A 23,489-nucleotide genomic window follows, 5' to 3' on the forward strand; every position below is an offset into this window, starting at 1 on the left:
GAAGATGGTGCTTGCTCGGGCGTGGTCAGATGGGTTAGACTCCAAGGCCAGCTCTGAGAAAACAAGAAGTGTACATTAGTGCTTTATAATGACAATCTGTCAACAAAGGCACCCTGTGTACCGCTTAGCTTTGACTTGTGGGTAGAGATAAATCCAAACACGAGAGAACAGGAAGCCATTATCTGACACATCGATCAAACACACTGATATAGTGCAGTGAAAATATGTAAATTGTTAATATCCACCATGAAGAAATTATGCAGCATGAGCATTTGGATTTATCTCACAACAAGAAGCCTCACAAACAAGCAGGAAGTGAAGATGGCTGCAGTACAGATTTGGCAGAGCTACACCAGAGAAGATATCGATTGCCTGATTATGTCTGTGAGAGACTGCAGAAGACTTGACACCAAACAAGGCTTAAGATATGAATGTTAACATAGACTAGGTATAGAAAGATGCTACAAATCCTACATTTTTCCACCAGTAATTGCTTCTTGATTGTATCATATTAAAAGCTTTTATTCCCACAAATTTGTGTAAAAAAATGCACTATTTTGGCTTGTAACTATAAACAGCCATCCACAAGTAGGCAAACTACTTGGGGACGTATAAAGATACTTTACATATAGATTTGCAAATTCAAGCAATGCACAAAGACAGCATTGGTTCATACACGAGCATGACTTTGAGAATTGTGTTCTTTATCTAAATCCGTGCAGACAGCACATTACATAAAAGACAGGGGATTAGGCGGTGGCAGCATTTGTGAAGGGAGGACAGCAAGAAGAGACATGAGGAATGTAGGAGGTCTGTTGGACAGATTCTGACCCTCACCCTGCCAACAGCTGCTCTCAACAAATGGACTCACACAGTACTGTTCACAACAACATGACTGGGATGAACATTGCGCATGTCTGGGAGTAAATCAGGAGTGGCGACACAGGAACTTATAGTACAAAACTGAGCTTGGGCCTGCATCACAGGGAAATATCTGAGATGCTTTCCTGATCAGGGGGCCTGTAGCACAGTATGTGATCACAGTGTGTGAGCGGAAAAAAACGAGGGGACTGACTGAAGACTGGCCCATTTGCTGACTTTTATTTACACTTTATCTTAGAAATGGTGTTGCTAAGTGAATGTCAGGTTTGATTTTTTCTTTTTTTTCTTTTTATTAACAAGAATAAATATATGTGGGAATCTCAAATTAAAAGGTATCATAAAAGAGGATATTTTCACTGATGAAAATAATTTAACAGATATTCAAATACAGACTGATGCATCATTTCACCCCTTGTTTGCGCACAGATGCATACAACTACAAAAAAATCATGTTTGCTCTGGTAAAGGATCTCTCTCTATCAACTGCACATCTCATATACCCCACTCAATAATAGGCCATGGAGATTAAACAGTAAATGCAATAATGAATTAATGATAAGGGGTGAATGTTTTCATTGCTAATATCCAAGTGGTCAATGTGACATGAGAAGATGAAGGAGTTTGTTTTCATTGTAAATGCTTGACTGTGTAATGTGAGCCAGTGTGATTAACATGATGCAGTGTCCAACTAGCTTCATCCTCAGTACATTACTGGCAGCAAGATGGCAATAAACACGTCTGGCAATTTGGCAATAGCCAAAGAGGGTATTTCTGTGTGCATTCTCCTGTGCTTGATAATATATCATCCAGCCGTTAAACAACGTCAATCTTTAGTGTGTGTGCCTATATTCGTGTTGGGAACCCCTTTTGCTGACACAAGTGGGTGTGTGTGCACATATGGAGTGGATATTTGCAGATCCTGTCATCAAAGCCGGTGCACCCAAGAGTCATGTGAAGGAGCTTCTTCACTATGGCAGATCCTCCTTATAAACAAACAAAATGGGTGGGACCTGCATGAGCTCAAAAAGTCACAAATTAAAAAGCTGTCAAACCATCACAGCAGTGCAGGTAAACACTTACCATCAGGGACCTCTCTGTCGCTTATATGCTGCAGGTAGGGCACGGTGTTGTCATCGCTCACTTCGGTGCTGGTCTGGAGCTCCTCCAGCCGCTCTGCCGGCTGCCTCGACGGGAGTTTTGGGCTCGACTCGGGAGAGACGCAGCATGACACCGTATTCCCCATTCCGAACCGGGATTAAGCTTCACACTATTGCAGCCAAGTCCAAGTAGTGCAAATATCTGTAGCTAGCTAAAATTAGCTTCCCCCAGCTTTATAAACATTATCGGGCTTTTATCAGTAGTAGCACGACACTATCTTTGCGTGCTAAATCGCCGCTGTCCACCAACTACCAGGGGTCGCATTCCTGTCCATTTGAGGGTACGTAGGCAAAGAGACACAGGCTCACCCTGTTGTACACAACCCGTACCTTCTCATGCAATATTAAACGTGCTCTTGTAATACAAACAAGCAGTTGTTCGTTAAATGCGGAGGGGTAGCCAATTCATTCATTCATTCAACATGCTTAGAGTTTCGATGCTAGGTAGCTAACCAGCAAGCTAGCAAACTAGTTAGCTTAACTGCTTAGTTTTGTTTCTACTCCAAATAAGTTCGTCCCTGCTGTCGCATAAAGACAGATGACTCTATAAAGTTAACATGTTATTACTTCTCGCGAATACATTGCTTTAGAGACTTTACAAACAATCCCGAAGATGTCTTCTTGCACTCCAGTCGGTGTTAGCCAAATCGAGCCCGAGGCTTCTGCGGCCTCCAGTGGAAAATGAAGGTAAAAAAGAGGAAACTCCCAAACTGTAGGCTAGAAATTCTCAATGAGGTCAGACTGAGTTATCTTTGCTCCGCTTCCTGGTTGAACAAACAAGTCTGCTGGCCAGTCCGGACTCCCCCATCAGCGCCTCAGCCGGTCAGATTTGTGCTAGATGCTCTCCCCGCCACGGTCGCCATCTGTTGCCGGAGCTCACATACGGCACTACTTGGCACAGAGTGGCTCCCCCCACTTAGGGATTCCATTCACTCCCATTGGCTGAGGGGTCTAAACAAGGACATTTTGAATCAGCTTATTGGCTGACGGAGCTGTCTGTCGGAGACGATTTAAAGAGATGAACTGTATTTACAACGCTACTATTTTTGTATCGTCAGCGACCCACACCCTTTTCTGACATGGGAAACTGATGTCCGTCCTCTATTGCACGATCTACCTGTCAATTAACCCTCTGGAGTCCCCTAAAGCGCCAAAGCATGACTTCTTCATGACATCCAGACGTAAAAACAAAGCAGCGTGGAGCCCTACTGTAAATTTACCTCTAAAGTTCTGGCTGCAAACTCCATTAGACCAGTTTCAGTTTGATGATGATATACCAAGTAAAACTGGAGACAATGTCAAATATATTTTGTATAAAATTATGGAACTGGATGTAACCCCCTTATATGTTAGATTTGCAACCTCTGTTCACATTTGCAACATTTTATTTTATTTTATTGAGTATAATAGTGTTTTGAAAGTTAAAAAAAAGATTCAAAATCACATTTTATGTTGGACGAAAGGACTAAAAAAAGACACAAAATGACCAAGAAAAGACACAAAATGACCAAAAAAGACACAAAATGACTATAAAAAGACACACTGAAAAAAGACACAAAATTACCAAAAAAGACTAAAAAAAAGACACAAAATGACTAAAAAAGACACAAAATTACCAAGAAAAGACACAAAATGACAAAATAGCCAAAGACTCCATAGAGTTAATACACCTTCTCATTCAAGAAATATTACATACTTTTATTGTAGATATTAAAAAAAAATATTTTAGATATTTAAAAAAAATAAAAATAAAAAAAACAACCTAGATTACATTCATTACATAGCTACATTCATCTGAGAGGTTTTCCATAATATCTTAAAAACTTTTTTTGCATACAAAATACATGATAATTTTATAAAAAAAAAAAAAAAAGATTAATTACTGTACATTTAATAACCCAAGAAAATGTAAAAAGTTAAAATAAGCTACACAATGATCTGCTGCAACATTTAAATGCTACTGGGAATGAGAATTTCATATTTTTATAATTTAACTGGTAATACACTTTGGATGCAAAACCTTTACTTGTAAAGTATTGCTGTTTTAAGAAATTGCACTAAAAGTACATTTTCTTGAACTAATTTATATGTGAAAATACAGCAGGGTGAAATGGCCACAAGCTTGTATCGCAATGTAGGTCTTTTAATACCTCTCTATAAAGCAAGAAGCGTCTGTGTGTGTGTGTCTAGGGCATATCTCGCTGATCGTTAGTCAGACTGACCTCAGATTTCGTATGTGGCTTGCACATTGCACGAAGGTGTGCATCCTCGATTTTAAAGATTTTTTAATTAATTTTTCAAAATATCATCACTTAGGACGTGTTGCAGCACTGCACTGTTTCTGTCACTGGATTTCCACGCCTGTCTCATCTCATCTGTATCTATTTAGCCTACCTATCTTTCGGAGTTTTAAAGTGCGCTAAGGTTCGATTTTCCAATAATATTCGAATAGTTTCCAGCGAATATCAATGTTCAATGTGCATGTGCTGGATGGTGTGCGTACCTTATGAAAAGTAAATATTTTATGGAGTTGCAGATGTTATAGTGTGGCATGTAATGTAGCCTACGAATACATACTTCCTACGGGCATTGCACTAGTCTCAATAACAACTGACATAACTACACCGCAATAGAAAAAATATGGAAAAAAATACAAAATAGAAATGTTTATAATATTTTTACAGCCCTACCAGTGAACCACCTCAAATTCATAGTTTAGAAATTACCTTGGTTCATCAGTGTCTGTAATGAATGGATTGTTAACATACAATGTATGTTAACAATCCATTCACAATAAAATGCATAACAATCTTCAAGAGCAGTTTATTGCGACATAGCAAGTGCTTACAAAAGAGTGATGTAATGTCAGAGTAACAGCACTTTCCAATAATGGGCTGGTATAGTTTTATAATGCAACAATGTTGAAACAAACCTTATTATATATAATGCATCATTTGGTGACCTTGTCTCTACAAGATACTATACAATACATGGCATTTTAAATCGATAACTTGTAAAAGTGGCAATATATAAACTGATCACATTAAGAGTTAGAAAAAATGTTATTACTGTTCTAGAAATTCTCTCTATATATACTTTTACACACATGGATATCAATCTGTTTCATGCACAAGTGAGGCCCACAGGTAGAAACTATTCTGGCACAAAAATTAAAACACTTTTGGTTTTGTTGGAAAGATATTGTGTACATGACAAAGTGGAGCTCACCATATCAAATCAACAAGTAACAAGATTATTACTAGTTCAGCACCAGCACTGGATGTGTGAATTATCTTTTTTTTTTTCAGAATACCCCACAAAAGGTTTAATCTCAGTCACTCATGTGTTATAATGGCAGTTACTAAAGAGTATTTGAGTGCTACCCAGCCGAACACACATCTTTTAAAACATGGCACCAATTACTTGCTTGCCCCTTATTTAGTTCTATCAAATTAACGGTTTCCTCTCCTCTAGTCATCTTTACAATAAGTAAGAACGAAAGTGTAGTGACAGCTGCAATACATGTGTGTGTCAATACGAGATGATTTACTTCAAGACTTCTGAAGTACTGATTTTTTCCCCCCGCTGATTCAACCCTTTACTCCTCTATATATTACAAATACATACTGTACAATATCAAAATGTTTTAAACTAGAAAAATAAAGCTGACTGAGCTACAATGAACTGATGACTTCACTTTTAAAGTGATAAAAAAAACGAAGAAATAAACATACATTTAAGGAATGCAGTCTAATTGTTTGAGTGAGCATGAGTGGCTCAAAATTTCCTTTAAGCTCATGATTTGAGGTTTTGAATCTTTGTAGTAAAAATGATGTTAATCTAAGGTCCACTTACTAGGTTTGAGAACATGGCGGTTATCCCACGTCACTTAATGTCACAACTTGTGAGATCCATCCGCTAATAAAGACTGTGAGGTGCATTAGAAAGCTTTAGAAAAAGCTATTAAAAAGACCTTGTTTTTAAGCCACTAGGATTAAAATTCTACACTATACCTAGTTTCAAACATCAACAGTGAGGTGAAGGAAATATGAAGAGTTTTAGGAGTGTATCTTATGTCTTAAATTAGGCTGTCCTCATGAAGGGTTTGAATTATTCCCTACGAAGAGAAATAAACTGGAATTTGTAGATATTCATTGAAATTTAAACCATTTGTTTGCCAGTCAGCTGGGGTGGAAAAGGTGGTGGATTGGTTAAACCCCACCACTTTCAACCAGAAGACTGGTCTGAAAAAAGTTATTTACAGCATTCACGTGTTTGTTTTGTCACGTTTTTTTGCAGGAATTCATTCAAAATCCTTCGTGAGAATACGTTGCCCAAACACCTAATTTATTTTTTTTTTTTTTTTGAAGATTAACTTACACGTATCTTGTATCGGAAATGAAAATCTAAAGGGATTCACAGTAAAATAAATGAAGTCAAAGTGCAATAACGGAAACATAAAAAGGGCTCCAGTTGAAGGATAAATTGTGCTTTCATTTGATGAATTTGAAGATATAAAAAGGGGTACTAATGGAGCCATTAGTGTGGAGATTAAAAAACACAGAAATATTTACAGTTAAGAACAAAACCATGTGTGGATGATTCCACCGAAAGTTCTGCTGTGCAGTTTTCAAATACACAAAACAGTTAATTATGAAACTGATATATGTCGTGGACCCCGACTGCTCTCAAGAGACTTGTTCTTTTTCTACAAACAAACACTGCTGCCCTAAACAACACCCCAAAATATAACATCTCCAACAAAGGCCTTTTCTCATACACTTAGCTGCCATGACATTGGTAGGCCTGGTAGATTACATGAATACACATACATTGTCTTCTATTATACACTGATGCATGTTACAAATATGCAAAGTTGGTTTCATACAAGCCATAAGAACATTTTTCATATCAAATAAACAGAATACAGGAGGTCTACACATGCTGTAGAGACTATGTACAGTAATATAAAAAATAAACAGACAAATACATACATATATCTTCTCAAAAACCACACACAATCCCATAAATCTCTTTTCAACACAATGCACGTTTCATGGATTATTAGTGTTACACTCATGTAATTGTAGCCTACATCTTCTGTAGATTTCTGCTACACATAAAAAAAATGGATATGTTTGACGCAATCCATGTTACCACCATTCAACAGACGTTGCAAAACAGACACAACATTGTCAAAATACTGAAAAATAAAATGTCACAGAAAGAAAATAAAAATGGCGGCCATTTCTGGTGACAAACTGACAGTTTACTGTGGCACAATGGGATGAGTGCTAGCTGGGTTTGGAAAATATTTAAGTCTCTGGTGTTTGAATTACTCAATAAATGGGCACTTTTTTGTACAACTTGGATATTATTTATTATCTTTTTAGACATCTATCATCTGTTATATCTGTGGACACAGCGAGCAACAGGAGCTGAGATTTATAAACAAACCCTAAATTATTTAAACCCTGAACACTCCTGAATGTCCATTAAGTGCTGTCAGTAAAGGAACCAGGTTCTGTAATAACAATTTGTTTTAGATAAATTGGCCCCTTGTGTTGCTGCCCTACTGGGCAATAAAATAGTGAGTATGTTTGCATAACTAATAAATATGTTGGCCAAAACTAGGAAAATGTGACCCCAGGTGGCAAAACAATAATCTTTCTTGAAAACTGCTAATAATCTCATTTTAACAGCATCTCCGGCAGCGTTGGGCAGTACCGCCTAACAGTTATATTACTTTCCTCAGTAATGAGAAGTGCAACAAATTGCTTATACAATTTTAGTAATAATATTACATTTACTCCCAAATCACATAACTTGTTTCTACCGTAATTTTACTAAATTTGTGTTCACGCCCCATTTGGGGCGACAAAAGATGAGGCAAATTAGAGCAATGATGTATTCAAAATATAAGTCAGCATTTGGAATTCATTTTCAAGTTTATGACGAATGATTATTAAACGTCGAGTGAATCTGATGTTTGAGTTGGATGTCATGAATAAAGGAGAGGTACAGAGATAAAAAAAAAAAAAAAAAGGAGACTGAAAACTCCTCACAAAAGTTTTCCTCCTCACAAAAGAGAGACTCTCTACTGAGAGTTTAGTGGTACTTTATCTCCATTATGTGACTCCAATGAAGTGATCAGCATCATAAAGTTTTGTTTCATTGTTCACTCGCTAGCTTTCTTAACCGTGGCACTCTTTTTAGATTAATTAGCATTAAAGCCAACTAAAAAACGTTGTATATTACGTAATATAAATAATAATAAATGTATAGTAATATAACGATTATTGTGGTGAATTGCTGTTGGCACAGAGTAATAAGTAATATTACTTTTAAAAAGAGTAATGAGTAATAAATAAAACATTTTGAGCCCAACACTGATCTCTGACAACCTTTTGTTGTGAAGGAGCAGAGAGACAACATGAGTGAATTGATGTCACTCTGTAATTTGTCCTTTTTTTAAACAATCAACTGTCTGCTGACAGACACAGCTTCGCTTCCTAAAAGGCTGGCAGTTGGTAGCATCTTTAAAAACACTTTAAAAAAAACGACTTGTTTGTGCCTAATTAGTTGTAGAGTCTGCTCGACAAGTGGCCATATTTTTGAAACGTTGGAGGATCAAGTAGAGATTCACAATTCATTCAAATTCTTTAACTGCAACTGACTGAGCTTGCCTGTTACAGAAATGTCCTATTTGTGAATTGGAACGATTGTATTTTAAATGGATTATTATTATTATAGGCAGCCTATTGAAGAGAAGGTAGTTTAAGCAGAACAGGATTAGCCAGCTGAGTGCAAACTGGAACTGGACAGGCAGTACCGAACAGTCAAAGTATTTGAAGAGAACTGAAATGCTACTTGGCCAAGCTCGTGTGTGTTCAGCACAGGAACTACTCAGATTTATGGCAATAAAGGTCTTTAAGAGCTTTCAGTTCTTCAATTAGTGTCTTGTTTTGGTTCTCCAGGACGGCCACTCGGTTCTCAAGACACTTAACATACTCCTTCTTCTTCCTGCGACATTCACGGGCTGCCTCTCTGTAGGAAGGATAACACAAAATTTGTCTCATTCATTTTAGGGGGACCTATGAGTCATCATGCTGTCTGATTTGGAATAAATGCACCAACCACAGACACACTTGTAGGCTGACCTGTTATGAATACATGTGTGGTATTGGGATATTCCCGATGCAAGAGCAAAGACACAGACTTCTCCTATGTTCATACCTGTTCTTCATGAGGCGGACTTCTCGTTTACGGGTGACCTCCTCAGTAGCGCCCCCTGTGGGGAGAGCAGGGGATGAAGCCATGACCACCCCCGGGGCGATGGTGCTGGCGGGGGCTGCTCTGATCTGATAGGCCTGGACGTCACCGGAGGCAGCTGAAAGGTGTCAGAAAGTATATGTTACATTTTTCCTTAGAGTTCCAAAGTCAAATTCAAGCCTTTTCCAAGCAATTTCAAGGCACATTTCAAGTGTTCTCAACACCTTACAGCAGTGGTAAATGATATGTCATTCACAGTGCAACAGTAAACTGATTTATCTTCTCCATCACATAAAAATCAGATGTTATTGTGGTATAAACAACCAAAATTATCTGTCAGTATTCTACTAAATTATGACAAATTTAAGATAGAGCTGAGTCATCTCGTGTGAAAGTAAAAAGCAATTAGGCGTTTTTATTTCTTTATCTTGAACATCAAGGATTTTCAAGGATTTCCAGCACCTGTACAAAGCCTGACCTTTTTTTGATTAAAAAAAACCCCAACTTTTTCTTGGGGAGATTCATGAGCTTGTTTGGCTTACTGAGGATGGTGAAATAACAGAACATTAACATAAATAGGAAGAGAAACCACTTTCCTGCAGTGTTTAATAAAATAAAGCGAGTCCATTCAAATGTAATGGATCTAATGCAAAACTTAAGATATCACAAGCTTCAGCTCTTTTTCACACCACCTCACTAACACAGCTTGGCTCACCTTGGACCACCACCTGGTTACTGGGGACCAGTATCTGCTGGCCGTCGCTGGTCTGTGCATACTGGAGGATGGTGGCTCCAGGCTGGGCCGCTGCTGCTGCGTTGGTCATGGTCAGAGTCTGAAGGCCCTGGACTCCATCTGTACCGTTATTAGCCAGCTGAATGGCTCCACCCTGTGTGATTGCAACTGAGAAAGAAAACCGTTAGAGAATTACTGCTATCAAAGAAGCAGAGTAGCCAAGAAATAATTTGGCTATGCTCATCAGGAATGAATAATACTTCACAAGTATTGATAAGTAGCAGAATCAATAAAATCCTAACAATAGCCATTCCTTATTGTGAAACAAAATGAAATGTTTGAGCAGACTGTGACAAGTAAAGTTCACCATCCTAACTATGATGTTTTAATTACATCAACCTGCAGCCTCAGACACAGCTCCACTTACTGTATTGGCCGCTGCTGGTCTGGTAGATGGGTGTGGGCACAGTGACTGTGGTGATTGCCGGTGTGGCAGCTGCAGCAGACGAGTCTTCCTCAGCTCTCTCCTCTTCGATACGAGGGACGGCCGGCGCATCAGACGAAAGGTCGTTCAGGATTTTCCTGTTGGGACAAACACCAACTGGAGTTACTCACAAAACCTGCTAGGTGGGGTTAGTTTGATGTCATAAGATGAGCACTTATTAGTGTGAAGTAGCCTGGTAAGACCATGCAAGGGGTCTTCCTCTTGGAAAAGTGCTGACCTCTCAGAACTAAGTTCTTCAGGTAAATATAGGTTGACCAAACCTCATTTCACAGCTTGTTTCCTTTAACACAGCTTGTAATCTTTCATGGTTGGGTGTGTAAATATTTCTCCATATTAAAGGGTAAAACTTAGCAGAAAATATTTTATCTACGGTAATTATCCAGGATTCATCACACAAAAATCTTGTTGTTGCAATTGTTTACCAGCCTGGTAAGACTATCCCATAACGTGATGTTATGTTGGCTGTTGGATCTATGTGATAGGGAGGGGAAGTCCCTCCTCTCCCGGTGGACCAATGTTTAGTTTCATGTGCCCCCCCCCCCATCCTGATGCAAAGCAAGAAAAAACAAAACAGGATTTAGTAGTGAACCAATTGATGCTGCTTTGGAAAACTGTGCAGTGTCATTTAAAACTGGCAATAGTTATACTACAGTGCCTTGAGTAAAAACAAGTTAGTGTTGAAAGAATTTTAATTCACAAAGTAAACATACAAAAAATACAAGATTAAATCACTTTAAATACATATACACGCATACAATGCATTACATAAAATTAAAATGGAAAGCCTGACTTTTGTTTTAGATCTTTGCAGAAACATTCCGATCATGTAATTCACTACTTTATCATGATGTCAAAAAAGTACACAAAATTTTCTTGATTGCATCAGTAGATTTATTTACAGACCGGCTTTGTCCACAGTCACTCCCAGTCAAACTGGAACTTCTCCCCACTCTCAACTTCATTTACTTTCACGAGTCTGTGCACTTTTATTTTGACAGGATGTCCTTGTTAAACACAGGGAACGCCTTGAATTCTCTTCCTGGGATGACTTGAGAAGAGCTCTGCCTTGCGTCCCGGTGGCTCACACTGGTAGAGCGCTTGCCACGTGGGCTGAGTCCTTGCTGCGGCGGAGCCGGGTTAGAGTCCGGCCTGGGCTCCCTTTGCCGCGTGTCTTGCCCTCTGTTACCCCCTTTCACTCTATCACTTTCAATAAAGCAAAAAAATGCCCCCCCAAAAAAAATCTTAAAAAAAAAGAAGAGCTCTGCCTCCACGACGGACACACACACAACCACTCTTCGCGTACGAAAGTACTTACCTTCTCTGGATATGCTGAAGAATATCCATCAGGTCATCAGTCTTGTTCTCATTTTTAAAAAAGGAGCCCAAGCGGGTACTATAAAAATAAAATATCGTTTGTTATAGCACACAGGAATATGTGTGCAACCATACAGTATGATAGTAAAGGGGAATGACATAACCAGTACACTGATCAGGTGGATTTATGGGGCTGCACTTACATGGGTTAAGGCCTTGGACATTTTCTTGGAATATGCACGTGGAATGTGATGGACCACTATGTCGGCTAAAGACTTGAAGGCGTCAAGATGGGTGGAAAGGATTTTGGTTCCAAGCACAATAAATTCCCTCCGAGTTTCACAACCAGGAAAATATTTTCTAGAGTCATACTTCATGAGAGCTTGGGCTGGTTTGGTGTCACTGCTGAGGTCGTCGGTGGGGATTAATTCTTCCAAAGCCGTGCAGTGAGTCCAGCGTTTTGATTTTTTTGTTCTTCGTTTTCTGGACTGGGGGTGATTGTGAATGAAGAAGTCAAGATTGTCAAACATCATTGAGTAGCTGGGAATTGGCTGGATGTCTGGTAATGCTGGTGCTGATGATGGCAAGATGCAGACATCCAAATCAGCAAGGTCATTACCAGTTACTGAGCAGCTTGTAAATCTGCTAGTGTGCTGTAAATCCACTAGGCCTTCTTCTGGTAATGCTGGTTCTGATGATGCCAAATCAGCCATGTCATTACCAGTTACTGAGCAGTCTGTAAATCTGCTACTTTTCTGATTAAAAAAAAGCTTTCAGTGGTTGGTTCTTTTGAGTCCTGGATTTCTTCCGGAAAACTTTTCTCTTCTGTGTCTGAAATGCTCTGCGTTGCTTCCTCTGCGGAAAATTATAGATAAAATATTTAGAAGTTAAAATCTCAGAAAATACATATGCACAGCTTTTGCCTTTTACATAAAGAAAATATACCATTCCTCTTACCTGACAGGACGATTTGTGTTTCAGCAACATCCTCTGTCGTCACCTGCTCGGGGTCGAGCAGCAATTCTTTTGCAAGCTGAAATTCTTCCCCACATTGGTCTGTCAGTAAATGTCGCTTCTTTACAGCCTTGTCATGACTGGTTGATATTCCTAACTTGCAGAGCTTTTGATATGCAGCTTTTTTGGCACCTGCATACTGTAGAACACTGTTGATGTAGTAGGCAAATGCTGACAACTGGGGATTCCTTCCTCTTAAAGCTATTGAAGCAGCAGCACAGGTCTGAAGGGGGCGCTGGTTAGTGATGGTGGACAACACCGAGAACATAAACGGAGCCAGGCGCTGGAGATCTGACTCCATTTTGGCAAATGAGAAGGCCTTCAAGTCGTCAGGTGAACAGCGGAAGAGCATGAAATCGTCCCGAGACTGGCAAAGTCTCTTGCATTCATTGTCGATGAGACTGAGCGCTCGTTCTTTTATCACTCCGGGCAGTATGTCGTGTTTCATGATGAGGTTTGCGGCGGTTGACCAGCTTCCTTTACAGACATTCTCCACAATCCCGGCTACAGATGGAGGACATATCATTTTGGTTTTTTTGGAAGGGTAGTGAATAATCACCTAGAAATATTAAAAAGAAAGTACATTGCTAGAAACAGTGAAATAACATTGCTTTATATGCGGTAAACATATATGTTGTTATCAATAAACATGTCAGACAGTCTGACTTTCAGTCTATCTCATGGAAAATCAATACAGCAAAAACAATTTTCCTGATACAGAATCATCTATATCTTAAGTGATATGCAGACAAAAACAATGACCAAAAGGCTATTCCGTCCCATTATTTAACTGATGAAGAAACTACATTAGTTAGTCATTGTTAACTTGTTTCTAATATCAATAATATCATTAAACACGTAGCTAGTATATTTGATCTAAGTTTAGTTTTTTAAAAGTATCAAAAGTAAAAGTAAGTAAGATTCTACTGTTGTCAATGTAGGGCAATTTCCAACTCAATATACTGTGATGTGTTTTTAAAATGCTCATGTTAAATCTTGCCCTGAAAAGTAACTAAAGCTGGCAAATAAATGTAGTGGAGTAGACGTATAAAGTTACATAAAATGGAAATACTCCAGTAAAGTAAAAAGCACCTCAAAATTGTACTTAAGTGCAGTACTTGAGTGAATGTTATATATATTCCAAATATACTATTGCATTATTATTGTTGATGCATTAATGCAAGCAGCATTTTACTGTTGTCAAGTAGGGTTGATTTTAACTACCTAATTAACTATTATGTGGTTTAATTAAAAAAAATGCATAATTATTTTAAAATGTTCATATGTTTTTCATCAAGTAACTAAAACTGTCAGCTAAATGTAGTGAAGTAAAAAGTACAACATTCACCTCTAAAGTACAGCGGAGTATAAATATAAATGACATGTATATAAAATAGTGAATGTTACCTCTGTCAGACTCTGCCGCAGGGGCATGTTGGACGTTGTGTCCTCCTCTGTCCCTCCTGAAGCTCCTGCTGTCAACTGGTTCGGTTCTGGTGAATGCTGTCTCATTTTCTTTAACGTTACTGGGTTTTCTGGTGGAGTACAGTCTCTTTCCCGTTTTACTGTTACTGTTTCTGTTGTTGCGGTGTTTGCAGCTTGTTCCGTTTCTTCTGTCATTTTCCATTTTCTGAGTGTCGCTAATGAGTCCTCTATTTTCTGAATGATTCGGAAACACTTCAGGCAAATCCGATGTGACTTGTTGTCGTTGGGCTGCAGTATTAGTCCGCACTGAGCAAGCCGCTCAAAGACGTTTTTGTCAGTGGGTCCGACCAGTTCGTATATTTTTTTGGTGTTGCTCAAAGTCCCCTTAATCCGGAGGTTCTCCTTGCAGAGACGGCAAAAATCGTTAACTTCTTTAACCGCAGAAGACGAAGCCAACTCAGGTGCAGCCATATCTTATTTTATCCCCAAAATGCTGCGGTTTCTCCTTCTTCTCCTGATTAACTTGCGGCTCGCACAAAACTTTGAGGTGCACACTGCCACCTGCTGTACAAACGCGTATAACACATGAAGACTCATAAAAGCTTCCAATCAACCTTGTGTTGGTAAAGTAAGTAAAAAGTGCTACCTACTTATAAAAATAAAGAGCAGAATGGAGAGGAAATTAAAAAAGAGCACATTAAGGGTCAAATTACATAGTTTTTTTTTACCCTATAAGGAGGTAGACAAAACATAAAGCCTGGGAGGGGAGGGACTTCGACTATGATGAATAGCCAACAGAATTGTTTGTATTTTTTTTTTTTTTGTTAAATCTTTTTTATTTCAAAGGACATTCAAACACATTTTCTTTGACTTTTGATTGTATAGTTTACAAGTCCTTTTCGATTATTTCCCCATACCACCCCCCCCCCCCCACACACACACACACAGGGATAATCCAATACATATAACAAATTAGAAATACTATTACCAATAATAAAAAAATAGAAAAAGAGATTAAGTAGAACAGAAAATACATTCATATATCTATACATACACACACACACACACACACACACACTCGCGCGCACACCCACCGACACGCACATGCACACACATACACACATACACACATACACACCTACACACCTACACACACACACCCATTGAGAACATAAAAAGTAGGGCTAAGTTATAAAGAAAACAAAGACAAAAAAAGAAAAAGAAATGTTGAGGGCATTGCTTTCAATCTCAATATGTACATATAATTAACAACCAACATAAGATTTATTATTATTATTTAATTATTTATTTATTTTAATGTGGAATACCAGCCTCATGTCAAGGCTTAGAATCTACCTGTTCAAATTTATCAAACCAGAAATTATAGGGCACCAGAGCTCATCAAACAGATAGCCTTTGTTATATTTCTCCAAAGTCATTTTCTCTAAAGGCAAGAAAGAAGATATTTGGTCCACAAAAGTCTTAAAAGATGGTGGTAATGCATTCTTCCAAAATAAAAGTATACATTTCTTTGCAAAATAAGTAATCAAAATGAATATTCTTCTTTTAGACTGATCTAGGACTAAGGCCTTTGTATCATTAAGTAGATATAGACTACTGGTAGGTTCGAACTGTCTATCTAAGACTACTTCAATAAATGAATGGATTGAGCCCCAGAAGTTTTTTAACAGGCTACAATCCCAAAACATATGTGTGAACGTCCCTTCGGCCTTATTACATCTTTGACACACAGCTGTGATGTCTTTTGATATTTTGTGCATTTTTGAAGGGGTTAAGTAGGTTTTGTAGATAAATTTGAAATTTGCTTCTTTGATTTTATTGCTAGTAAAGGGGAAATTAATGTTATTACAAATATTTAACCAAGCATTATCATCAAATATTTTCCCTATATCATTCTCCCATATCTTTCTCAACCCCACAAATGATGATGGGCCTTCTTTTGTCATAAGGTTGTAAAATATACTTATTTTCCCTTTTAAAGTTTCTGAAGAAAATAACAACTCCTCTATTTCCGATAAGTCAAACCTTAATTGTCTTACTTTAATAAATGTCGTGATAAGACTTCTTAGTTGTAAGTACTTAAAGAATAGCTTATCTGGGAGCTCAAACTGTAGCTTTAAATCCATGAATGATTTAATCTTGAGATCCATATTTAACACATCTTTAAATTGTACTATACCAAGATTAGTCCATTGCCTTGTATTAGATAAGGTAATTTGGGATCTAAGGTCTGGATTTAGAAATATAGGTGAGTGAACAGAGGTAACAAAGGATATTCCCATTTTCTTTCTACACTTTTTCCAAGTTTGTAAGGTATTAACGACAGTAAAACACTTATCTATGTTCTTAATTTTTTCAAAATGATTTATGAATATGAGGGAGCTAAGGGTCAGCGGTTCGACTATTTTTGACTCAATATTCACCCACAACGATTCTTGTCTCATTGTTGTCCATGAGACTAGGTTCCTTATTTGAGCTGCCCAAAAGTAGTATTGAAGATTTGGTAATCCCAGGCCTCCTAAGGCTTCTGGCTTCATAAGAGTAGAGAGACTAACACAAGGTTTTTTAATACTCCAAATAAATCTCGAGAAAGAGTTATTAATTAGCTTGAAAAAATCAACTGGGAGCGAGCAAGGAAGCATCTGAAAAAGAAAAAGAAATCTTGGGAGAACGTTCATTTTAATTAAATTTATTCTTCCCAAGAGTGATAATGGTAGTGAGGTCCACCTTGATAATTCTGATCTGACCTTGGAAGAAAGGAGAGTGTAGTTTTCTTGAAATAAATTCTCCAGTTCTGGGGTAATGAAAATGCCTAGGTACTTAAAACCTTTTGGAGTAGGGTTGAATCCACTCGAAGTAAGCATTTTTTCAGTTGGTGTCATGTGTAGAAAAATCGCATTGGACTTATTAAGATTAATCTTATATCCTGAATATCTACCAAATTCATTAATTGTATTTAGCAGATGAGGAACGGAGTGCTCCGGATCTAAAATATATAAGAGAATATCATCTGCAAATAGTGACAATTTGTGTTTGTGTGTGAATTGTTTGTATTAATGTTATCTCAAAGTGTGCAGTAGTAAAGTTCTGTTGGAATAAACATAGCTCAAAAATCTTCTTGCTATAGAAAGTAATGAGCAGAATGGAGGATCTATATCACTGAGTGAAATACTGCCAGGTGTTACCCTCTGATACGGACATTTAAACCACTCTCCACCATGATAGATTACAGGCTGTTTTAAAAGGAGAAGATGAGCTGTTTTTGAAGGTTTGGTCACCTTTTATTCACCTGTAGACCTGAAGAATTTCTAATAGGTCAGCACTTTTCTCAGAGGAAGACCCCTCTCATAACCCCAAGAATAGGGCAGACAACATGACATGTCTTCTGATAACCCAAAACTCACATAAACACAATGTTTTACCTAACTTTATATGATTAAATAATATACTTGTTTGATGTCTGTTTAGGAAAAATAATGTGACTTTCTTCAAAACTGAATCTAATCCAATTATTTCTCTGTTCTGTGTGTTGTGCCGTTCTTTGTTTAAACTAAATAAAAAGTATGTTTGTAGGTTTGTACTGAAAAATACCATTTTCACCCAGATTTTGTATTATATTTTTAATCACATTAAAATACTTATTCGTGGAGGTGAATGCCCTTTAAATATGCAGATGACCAAGCCAAAAAAGTACAAAGTTGTGTCAAATGAGCTTTAAAAGTTTCAGTTTTTGTTTAAATTAAATTATGATACATCATAATCTTGCTGGTTTCCTGAAAATGCTCTCTAACACACCACAGACACACACACACACACACACACTACCTGTATGAGGGGCGTCGGGACAGAATCTCTCTGCGCTTCTGGGAGTCGGTCACGCTGTCTACTGACTCCTGTGAGTCCTCACTTTCTGCTATGGTGGAGATCTGGTGACAACCAAATTAACGTTCTGACTTTAAGTTCTTTACATTGTAAAAGTTAAATTCAAAACACCTGAAACAAGGATTGTACATGTGTGTGTCTGTGTGTGTTTTACCTGTACCGCCTGCACCTGAGGGGACTGGATGACAGAGGGCTGTGCAGCCTGGATCACACCGTGCACCTGCACCGTCTGCCCATTGGGGAGCTGTACCAGCGTTACTGTGGGGCCTGTTGCCGAGACGTGGCCTGATGTCATCGTTACCTGAAATCCAGAAGCGGTGAGCCCGTGCTGATTGCCACGTGCACTTTAATAGTAAGTATTTATCATTTTACATTTGTGCTATTCAGTTGTGGAATGTAATTAAGTTCATTTACTCAAGTACATAACTGAAGTACACTTTTGATGTACTTTACTTGAGTATTTCCATTTTATATAACTTTATTCTTCTACTCTACTCTACTCTACTCTACTTTTTACTCCACTACATTTAGCTGCCAGCTTTAATTACTTTTCAGGTCAAGATTTACCATAAAAGAACAAGATAAATTTCAAGTGAACAACAGTTGAAATGTAACAATCCCTCCCTAACAAAATGAAACAAAATGAAAACGCTGCTTACATAATCAATACATATAATCTAATAATATATTTCAAATACATAATATATATATGTATATATATATATATAAAACAGTATATTAATAATAATAATAATAATAATATCAGTTTGTCCATTCTACATAGAAAGTACTTTTGATACTTTAAGTATATTTTGATGTTGATACTTTTGTAGTTTTAAGTAATTTTAAGTAAGGGGTCTGAATACTTCTTTCACCACTTGGTATTAGATAAAAAAACATTTGTCTAAATAAAACTTTTTCAATACAGTACAGTGTTAATATCTTCCGTTACCTGGGCCAAAGTAGCGATCTGTGCCGGGGTGATGTGCTGGGTCTCTGTTTCACTCACAGCAGTCTCCACTCCCTGCTGAACCTCCACTGACTCCATCTTCATTGGCTAAGCTGAGGATGAAGATTTGAAGAGAAGCTATTAGAACTGAACTGCAGCCTCAACATCTGTAGAATCAAGATAACAAATGGTCTGTGTGGCACAACCTCAGCAAACCATACAAACTGACACACATACGAGCAAACACTACGGAAAACTGATACAAAACAAAGGCAAATTTACTAAAATATCCTATTTGAAATACACATGCAAACCAATAACCTACTACAGTGGTTGCCATGTAATGTGCACTTTTTTTTTTTTTTTTAAACGCAACATATTTTTTAGCAGCATGGCTGGCCCTTTAAACATTTTAATTGATTTAATTGATTGATTGATTCCAATGTAACTACTACAGTGTGTGGCAGTGGAACATTGAATGCATGTCTCCTGAAATAGCTCTAATTGTTTTAGTAAAGGTGGCTTATTGATTCTTTATGCAAGAAAACCCTGTTATTTAAATGTTTAATTTAAGCAGAGACAGAGTTATATACAAAAACAAAAGTTGTAGTGACACTATATTAGTTAATTAGCTCATAATTATCTCAGTTGACTATATTAATAAGCTCGTATAAATCGTTCAAAATGTTTCTCCTAGGTGGCCAACATTCATCCCCAAACTCATGACAATAATGATTTTAAAAATATGTCTTACCCTCTGAGCCAATGAGGTCTGAAAGCTGTTCATTCATTATATTAATCATTATTACTGTGACTGTGCTGAAGACATTGATTATAATAAAAAGACAACAAATTGTTTAAATAAAATATTTATTTCACTTAATTAGCTAATTGAAAGGAAAATAATAAATGCATTGTTGTATTTTAATTTAATTATGGTTTAGATGTAACAGGAACAAGTGATTGTAGAAGTTTTCACATCTTGTACTGAAGTAATAGTAGCAATATCACAGTGTAGAAATACTCAAGTAAAAGCAATGTGTTCAAAGTTTTATATAAGTAAAAGTACAAATACATATTTTATATCATTATTTTTTTGAATGGTATATTGTTTAAAATAATCAAAATCTTAGATTTATTTGGCCTGTGTATGCACTAAGAGTGAAACACTCTCTTTTGATATGGGTGTGTATGTTCTGAAATGCAAATTAAATGTATATAACATGTCACATTTTTAAGTTATTCCTTGGATCATACATGAAGTAGTGCCCCATATATCCTCTATCTTGAAAGGGGTCCTTGGCTGGAAAAAGATGGATAAAAACTTAATATACTTTATAAAGTATATAAAGTTAACTTTTTATATCTGCTTGGAAGCTTGTGAATTGTACAACTAAAGTTCACAAATAAATTCAATGGAATATGAATGACAATATTTGCCTCTAAAATGTAGTGATGTAGAAGTTTACAGTAGCAGATAATGGGGGTAAAAATATGATTATTAGAAGTAGTCATACTTTTATTATTCCTTATAAATCATATGCTTGTATCTGATTTTGCAGTACTATATTATATTATATAAACAATACATTTATGCCTTATATCTTACTTTACTGCTGCACCAACCCAATTTCCCCTCTGGGCATTAGTAGGCATATCGTCACACTGTTAAAATAATCGTCATAAAAGTCATTTTTTGTCAAAATTGTTTTTTTGCCTAAATCATCTCCTCATGACGCCGGCCACCTATGGTAAAATCACCTACACCCTCAGTTGATCAGATCATGTGATTTTACCCCTTTAAGATCATCACTTCTTTGACAATTTGCCACATTCATAGGCATCAGATAAGAACCCAGCAAAGAAGAGCTAGAGGGAGATTGTTTAGTTATCAGTTTAGTTTATCAGTGTTTTATTGTTGACACTAATATTGGTAACACTTTACTCTAAGGTGTCTACATAAGAGTGACATGAGCGTGTCATAAACATGACATGGGATGTGTCATGAACATTAATGACACTTTGAAGTAACATTAATGCTCATGATACTTGTCATGTCATGTTTCTGACAGGCTTGTGTGACACCTTCAAAATAAAGTGTTACCATATCTTGCTTAAGTCACAAAGGCATGTTAAAAAAATTGCCTATGTCATTTATTGAGCCATCCTTTGTTACATTCTTTTTGAGTGAAATGATCAATAAATGTAATATGTTACACTTTCGGTGAAGTTTTTTGTGTTTCCTGCAAAACTTGAAAAAATGAGTTAGGCGGTTATTTTAACAAGGTGACGATATTTATCTTATGCTAAAGTGCTTCAAAAATATTCCCAAGTACAGTACTTGTGAATGTACTTTCAGCAACTGACAACCACCTCTAGGATTCAACACTTTCTAATTAAACACTAGACAGAAGAAACTAATTAAACTCTACTTTAAAGTCAATGTACCTGCACACATTACCAGTGTAATAAAGGAGCTTTAGAGCCTCAGAGATCTGACAACAGGCGGTGCAGTGAGTGTTGATCTGGGGACGTGTTGTTCAGTGATCTCACACTGTGCGTAGCTTCTCTCCGCTGCATGATTGGCTTTACACATTTCTCCCTCTGCTTTTCAAAAATCACTTGTGTGACAGCAGAGCCACATGGCCGGGCAACGCCCCCTCAACGCACACACCGGTCACATCCCGGGAGATAAGAAACTCTCACAACTTATAATAACACACAAGACTCGAGCTAAACTCTACAGGCCTGTGTTCATGTTTTTCAACCAAACGCGACGGCCCTGCACATGGCCGATTTCTATCATCACATAATAAATAATTAATAAATAAACTACAGAATTATAAAGGTGAGCGGGGTTAGAAACAAAATTAATCTATATAAAGTCGCAAACATTAAATTAAAATTAGCAAGTAGTAGGTATAAATGACCATACTGCGGTTGATGGTTCAACGCACCGTTAAGGTGAAAACGGCGCAAATATGTGCGCATTAAAATCTGTCAGTTACAGTACCAAGAGAGTGTATTAACACCGCTAAAGTCCCATCACAGTGTCGGATGTGAAAACACACCAACTGTCCCCGCTGGTTCACTATCAAAGCCGCACATTTGCTCCGTTTCTCCCCAAACAGCCGCAGCCTCCCCTCCCTCCATCCTGCTACAAACACACCGCGGCGCCATGATCTCTTTGTTTCCTTCGGGCCGAACCCGACCACACCGACACTTTCCGCGGCCGCGTCCCCCGTCTCCCTGAGACCCGGACAGCGCTCCGTCCTTACCGATACAGACTCCCTTCGTCACTCCCGGGCCTCCGGAGCTCCACTTTTATTCTGGCCGACACGTAAGAGCCCGCGTCAGGCTACACCTCCGCCGCGTCACCGGGAACAACAACACGGAGATTGGAGAAGGACGAGAAAGCAGATGGCGACACTGGCCGGAAATGGCCGACGTCGAGACGGAGAATGACGGAAAGTGCCGAGGAGAAGCGATTACTAACGACACCCTCCTGCCTCGTGCAGCGTTTGGCAGAATGACAACATTTTATAATAACGTCACCCTGTTAAAGTAATCGCCTAACTCATTTTTTCAAGTTTTGCAGGAAACACAAAAAACTTCACAAAAAGTGTAACATATGACAATTATTGGTCATTTCACTCAAAAAGGAACAACAAAGGAAAAACAAAAGGATGTCTATTGGCATAGAAATAACACTGTGTGTAAATTATGTAGGCTAACTTAAGAGAAATAAATGACTTAGGCCATTTTTTGAACATGCCTTTGTGACTTAAGCAAGATATGGTAACACTTTATTTTGAAGGTGTCTACATTAGAGTCACACAAGCCTGTCAGAAACATGACATGACAAGTATCATGAGCATTAATGTTACTTCAAAGTGTCATTAATGTTCATGACACATCCCATGTCATGTTTATGACACACTCATGTCACTCTTATGTAGACACCTTCAAAATAAAGTGTTACCATATATTGCTTAAGTCACAAAGGTATGTTCAAAAAATTGCCTAAGTCACATTTTATTTTGATTTAGGCATAATAAATCCGCTTAAAGTCACACGCTTGACATAGGCCATTATCTTAAAGGGGTAAAATCACATGATCTGATCAACGGAGGATGTAGGCGATTTTACCATACGTCATGAGGAGATGATTTAGAAAAAAAAAAAAATGACAAAAAATGATTTAGGCGATTATTTTAACAGGGTGACGATAAGCAGTTTAGTAATTATATAACGAGAGCAACAATAATCCGTTAGATAAACACGGTGGTAATAAAAGCCTATTATTGACTAGAACGTAAAGGGTCACTTAGTACG

At 37.6% G+C, this 23,489-nt stretch overlaps 2 protein-coding genes across 5 annotated transcripts in view; both read right to left on the reverse strand.

Annotated features, from left to right (window-relative positions):
- The window catches only part of ccnyl1 (cyclin Y-like 1), a 12,256-nt gene extending 9,365 nt beyond the window's left edge, over positions 1-2,891 (reverse strand). Inside the window, exons 1-2 of the mRNA XM_059343159.1 lie at positions 1,963-2,891; positions 1-53 (exon numbers count right to left, since the gene is read on the reverse strand). The exon at positions 1-53 is cut by the window's left edge and continues 22 nt beyond it. Of these exons, the coding sequence (XP_059199142.1) occupies positions 1-53; positions 1,963-2,125 (216 nt within the window). The 5' untranslated portion in view covers positions 2,126-2,891. The remainder of the gene's footprint in view (positions 54-1,962) is intronic.
- Positions 2,892-4,846: 1,955 nt separating this feature from the next.
- On the reverse strand, positions 4,847-22,579 carry creb1b (cAMP responsive element binding protein 1b). Of its 4 annotated transcripts, none has more exons than XM_059342646.1 (8): positions 22,433-22,579; positions 19,158-19,267; positions 18,360-18,506; positions 18,149-18,249; positions 10,472-10,626; positions 10,027-10,212; positions 9,276-9,429; positions 4,847-9,086 (listed from the first exon to the last, which is right to left on the reverse strand). In XM_059342646.1, the coding sequence occupies exons 2-8, from the start codon at positions 19,257-19,259 to the stop codon at positions 8,942-8,944; spliced, it is 990 nt and encodes a 329-aa protein (XP_059198629.1). In that variant the 5' UTR covers positions 19,260-19,267; positions 22,433-22,579; the 3' UTR covers positions 4,847-8,941. The 4 variants fall into 4 exon arrangements, 3 of the variants coding, with proteins under 3 accessions (XP_059198629.1, XP_059198631.1, XP_059198630.1); XM_059342648.1 differs by lacking the exons at positions 18,149-18,249; positions 18,360-18,506; positions 19,158-19,267; positions 22,433-22,579 and adding exons at positions 11,865-11,942; positions 12,067-12,718; positions 12,821-13,436; positions 14,285-15,097; XM_059342647.1 differs by lacking the exon at positions 22,433-22,579 and having other exon boundaries at positions 18,360-18,549; positions 19,158-19,230.
- Between the last annotated feature and the right edge of the window lie 910 nt (positions 22,580-23,489).

Source organism: Centropristis striata, chromosome 10 (genome assembly GCF_030273125.1).
Source record: "Centropristis striata isolate RG_2023a ecotype Rhode Island chromosome 10, C.striata_1.0, whole genome shotgun sequence".
NCBI lineage: Eukaryota > Metazoa > Chordata > Actinopteri > Perciformes > Serranidae > Centropristis > Centropristis striata.